This window comes from Echinops telfairi, unplaced genomic scaffold (assembly GCF_000313985.2).
Source record: "Echinops telfairi isolate 266 unplaced genomic scaffold, ASM31398v2 ScPeMD7_443;HRSCAF=831, whole genome shotgun sequence".
Classification (NCBI taxonomy): Eukaryota; Metazoa; Chordata; class Mammalia; order Afrosoricida; family Tenrecidae; genus Echinops; species Echinops telfairi.
The window spans coordinates 2,690,514-2,695,162 of record NW_022104341.1 but is presented as its reverse complement, the minus strand read 5'-3'; the positions used below and the strand labels follow the sequence as shown (position 1 = coordinate 2,695,162).

Sequence of the window (4,649 nt, the reverse complement as noted above, 5' to 3'; positions counted from 1 at the left end):
GCCCACCCACGTGACTCCCACATGCTACTAGCCAGAGTGTCTGCCTTCCTTCCTGACCTGGGACCGGGACAGCCACTCACCATCAGCTGAAAAGCATTCTCAATGGCCCCCACAACCAGGCTTTCATGGGTCACTTCCTTTTGAGAAGACCAGCAGGACTGAGGGCCAACCAGGTGGGAAGGGTTAGAGGCCCCGGGCGAGGATGACAGGCAGAGGGGGGGTGGACAGGGGTCCTGAAGTATCTCCACCAGGTCCTTGAGCTGCTCCCGGATGTGGCGATGCAGGAGCCTGGAGGCCATGTCTGCAGCTCCACCCCCTGCATGTCCATCAAATAGGCCCCAATAGTAGAAGCAGAGTCCCTGGAGGAGGACACGTGGGAGGTAAGTGTGCAAGTGTGTGCGTGCATAGGAGAGGGAGAGAGCGAGATATCAGGGAGTAGGGCACGTTTCAAGGCATCCATGGAAGGTCAGAGAGGAGACCAGAGAGCTTGATATTGAAGACAAACACACTGTTTTGTTTACCAAGGAGAAAGGACACATCAGAAAAGCCAGACTCAGATAATAAAGGACTCAAAAGAAAATTGAAGCGGGTAATGAATTAGCCCACTATGTACATGTAAACATGTACAACCAGTGAAAAAGGAGACATTAATCCTGCCACGGTAGAACCGAGCTGACGAAGGCCAGGTTATAAACCTGAAGTGAGTTAGGAGGCGCAAGACTCAGACTTCAAAGGAGTGCCCAGACCCCAGGAAGAGAGGGGAGGGTAGGTAGGGGCTTACCTGGCCCTGACTGGACTCTTTAGGTGTCCCGCTGGCACTCCTCCGGCCTTCCACATACACCACCTCACAGCAAGCCTGGTCCTCATTGTGCCGGCTCTTGCCAGCGTTGATGACCCTGCCAGGCCAGAGTGACCACGTAAAGCTGGACAGGAGACCGTGTCCCGGAATAACCCCCACCTTAGACACATACATTCTCTCTGGCCAAGCTGAGAAAGGTCACAGCTACCTGGGATCCAGGCCAGAGGGAGATCCAGGCTGGGAGGGACAGCAAGGCCAAGGAACATTGTCTGAGTGGCAGGTCCCACCATTTCATACTAAGGGTGATACCAACACCCTGTCTGCCTTGGCAGAGGGGGTTGTCCTGGGTCGGGATGGGGAGCATGAAGCGGAAACTGGAGTGAGGGGAGCAGTTGTTACTGACCTGCTTGCCAAGCCCTCCACCCCAAATCCACTCATCCAGTGCTTTACCCCAGGGCCCTACCCTTGGGGGGCACACCCACCCTTATCCTTCAACCATCCAGGGCAAGTTTCTGCAGCTTTAGCAAGGAGGAAGTGCCCCAGCCCAGATCCAGAAGAGGAATTGAAATGGGGTACAGGGTCGCTCTGAGTCAGAATCAACTCCAAGGGGTAGGTGTGGCTTTTTTGTTTTAGGCCCCGTAACCAACCCTTCCCAACCAGGAAGCCAACAAACGGAGGTGGTGGGGGGTCCGTAGCCCACCCGCCATCTCCCTAGGCTCAGCCTTCCCGGCAGACACATTAAAAATGCATACGGCCTGCGAGCGCTGTCCACCAGGGCCTGGCGTAGGGGTGGGCTTTCCCTTACCCCAGAAAGCTGGCGTGGGGATGGGGGGTAGTCCTAAGGGGCTTTTCCGCTGTCCCGGCAACCCTCTCCCTCTCCCCTAGGGAAGAAGGTGGCTGCTCTGTGTCTCAGGCTATTTCTGGGTGTGGAGGGGGAGGGGAGTGGTAAGGGGGGCAGGGAACTGGGGCGCTGGAGCTGGGAAGCCGAGGTGCTAGCCTTCCCAGCTGCCACCTCTCTTATTAAAAGGAAGGCCGCTCTTACTTGAAACCCCCTCCTCCCTTAACCATTAAACTGCGGGGCCAAGACTAGAACTGGCTAACTCGTCCTTGGGTGGACCCTCTGTTTGGGGGGGGAGGAGGAGTTCAGAGACGGTGTGAGTGAGGGTAGCCAGCGAGCTGGGAGGCGATTCAGGCTGCACCCCACTCGAGAGGGCTGGAGGTGGGGCTACGGCCGCGAAACCCCTCGGGTGGTAAAGGTCCTGGGAAAGGGTGCTCCAGGTCCCAAGGGCAAGGCGGAGAGGTGCAGCGAGTGGATGTCGAACTGGGGAGGTGGGGTGAGGGTCCGACCCAGGTTTGGTGCCCCCCGGGGCGCTCACTCGGCATAGCCCGTGCTCCAGGGCAGGCGGCGGCCGGTGTCTGGGGGGCTCTGAACAGCCCGGCCCGCTTGGTCCTCGGCGCGTCGCAGCCCCCCAGGGCTCAGCTGCAGAAAGGTCGGTCTGGAGAAGCTCGCTCGAGTGTCTACGGTCTTCGCAGGCGCCCCGCTCCCGGTCCCGGTCCCGGTCCCGGTCCCGGTCCCAGCTCTGGCCGGCAGGCTCTTGGGAGTTTCTGGGAGGGCCGGCGGCACTGAGGTCGTGTTTGGCAGGTCCGGGGGCTTGGGGTTCGGAGGCGGGACACCCCCGGAGCTCACCAGGTGCGCAACCGCCGAGCGTACCCGGCTTAGCATGCTGCCTCCGTGCCCCGCCCTCGTCCGCGGCCCCGCCCCCTGAAGGGCCCGCCCCCCTGGACTCGGGGTGGGCGGTGCTCTTTCCTGCCGGCCCTCCCAGGCCATTGGCTGCTGGCGGGCTGGGCAGTTCCTGCAAAACTTCCTCCGCCTCGGGGCCACCCCGGGAACCGCCCGACTGGCTCCAGGCCGCTACTCCGCCCCATTCAGGCTTCGCTCCGCCTCAATCTTTGGGGGGCTTGGAGCGGGCGGGTGTCTGTTGTTTTAGAAAGGGGGACCGAGAGAAGGAAACATTTTTGCCGTGCTTTAGACAATACATCACGTAGATAGAACGTTCCCATTATGACGAGGCAGAAAAGGCTTCACGCCCTCCCTCGCTTCTGAGCAGCCAGCCTGTTGGAAGGCGATGGAGCTGATGACTTAAGAGCGAAACCAGCTGCTTTGGGGAGACGTTAACCACCTCTGGGTGTGAAGCACCTGGTGTGACAACACCTCGGGCTGGAGCTGCTGGAGTGAGAGCGCGGACGATCGGCTGCTGGTGGGGGCGGGGGTGGGGGTGGGGCAATGAAGGGTGGAGCCCGCCACTGAATTAGGAACCCCCAAACTAAACCCCACTGCCATCAAGCCCATGCGACTCATAGCGACCCTACAAGCCAGAGAATCTAATTCCCTAGGGTTTCTAGGGCTGCAAATCTTTATGGGGGCAGCCAGCCTCATCTTAGGGGGAGCCGCTGGTGGATTTGAACTGATGGCCTTGCAGGTGAGCAACATAACGTTTAGTCCAATGTCCCACCAGGGCTCCAGAGAACTGGAAATCAATTCCACGACCCCTGCCGCCACTGTTTCTGGGGAAGACCACCTGGAGATCTGGAAGAGCGGTTGTTACTCTTTACCTTTGCCAGGATCGATTTCTCCCCACGTGGAGACCTTATCTGTTCAGAAACTAGTTAGCACTCCAAAATGGCCGAACTACAGCCAGGCTGGCATTCCCTGTGCCCTTGGGTCCACCTGGAAGGCACCTGATCTCCACAAGGGAGTCTGGGTGCTACAGCACAGCCAGAGGCCACTGGAAGGCTTCTTGTTCTGCAACCCCCAGCCGACCCCCACTCCCACACAAAGATACAATCTGGTGCCCAATGATGTCTACCTAACAATGAGTTTAGGGTAAGCTCGTCTGGGAAATTCACAGGAGGCAGTTCTAACCTGTTTTATAACAGTGAATGAGTGAGCGAGCCAGCAAGCGAGTGAACCAGTGTCATGGTGTTACTGGTTTCAGTAGTTCACCTCTGTCAAAGTTGTAACCAGTATAAAAAGAGGCCCACAACAACCATCCCTATAACTGTCCAGAGGGCTGCTGCTGGAAGGAGCAATACTGTTCATCCCAGACCCAAGTCCCCAGTGCAAATAACTGCTGTCTCTCAGACTGGTCAGTGTTTTGGTCTCTCAGCATCTCCGTGTAGGGAGTTTCTCCCTCTATTGGCCTTGTGCCCAAACATCCCCTAACCACAGCAGGACTCACTAGGAAGGATAATAATCATAGCAAGCAGGCATTGCTTCATTCTGTTGTGCATAGATAGATTTGCTCTAGTAAAAACTGACTTGCAGGCAGCTAACAGTGAATGACACTGAGGATATAACTGGACACTGGGCCCTCTATGGGTAACTTCCCGTTCATTAAGCCATTTAAGCTGTCCACCAGCCCTTCAAGGTGGGCTTTATTATGTGCATTTTAGGGATGAAACGGGAGTGAATGCTCCTATCATTTTGGGTGACTTGCCAATGAGAGATTCAGATCTATGTCAGCTCCTGAGTTCCCACCAGATCCATTTGAATAACCAAGTCTGTTTCTCAGGTCCAATGAGGAGGAGTTAGGAGGAAGAATGGGTGGCTGAGAGCTATGAGGCTTCCTTTCATCCCACCCACCACCGCCTCTTAAGACAGGAACTGAGAGCAGCCCAGGGATGCTGAAAAAGTTCTGTGGTTGCCGCAAGGGGGAGACAGAGGCCAATTCAAAGTGCCTGCCTAAGAGGTGGACTGAAACTGGGCCCGCCACCCATGGGGCTACCTGTTCTTTCTGCCTTTTTTCTTACAAAGAGGAACACTGATGGTGTAGTGGTTATGTGTGGGGCT

The 4,649-nt window shown here is 57.0% G+C and overlaps 1 protein-coding gene across 1 annotated transcript in view; it reads right to left on the bottom strand.

Annotated features, from left to right (window-relative positions):
• Positions 1-2,522, bottom strand: part of PPM1J (protein phosphatase, Mg2+/Mn2+ dependent 1J) — a 5,476-nt gene extending 2,954 nt beyond the window's left edge. Inside the window, exons 1-3 of the mRNA XM_004699170.3 lie at positions 2,176-2,522; positions 782-896; positions 81-359 (exon numbers count right to left, since the gene is read on the bottom strand). Of these exons, the coding sequence (XP_004699227.1) occupies positions 81-359; positions 782-896; positions 2,176-2,522 (741 nt within the window). The remainder of the gene's footprint in view (positions 1-80; positions 360-781; positions 897-2,175) is intronic.
• Between the last annotated feature and the right edge of the window lie 2,127 nt (positions 2,523-4,649).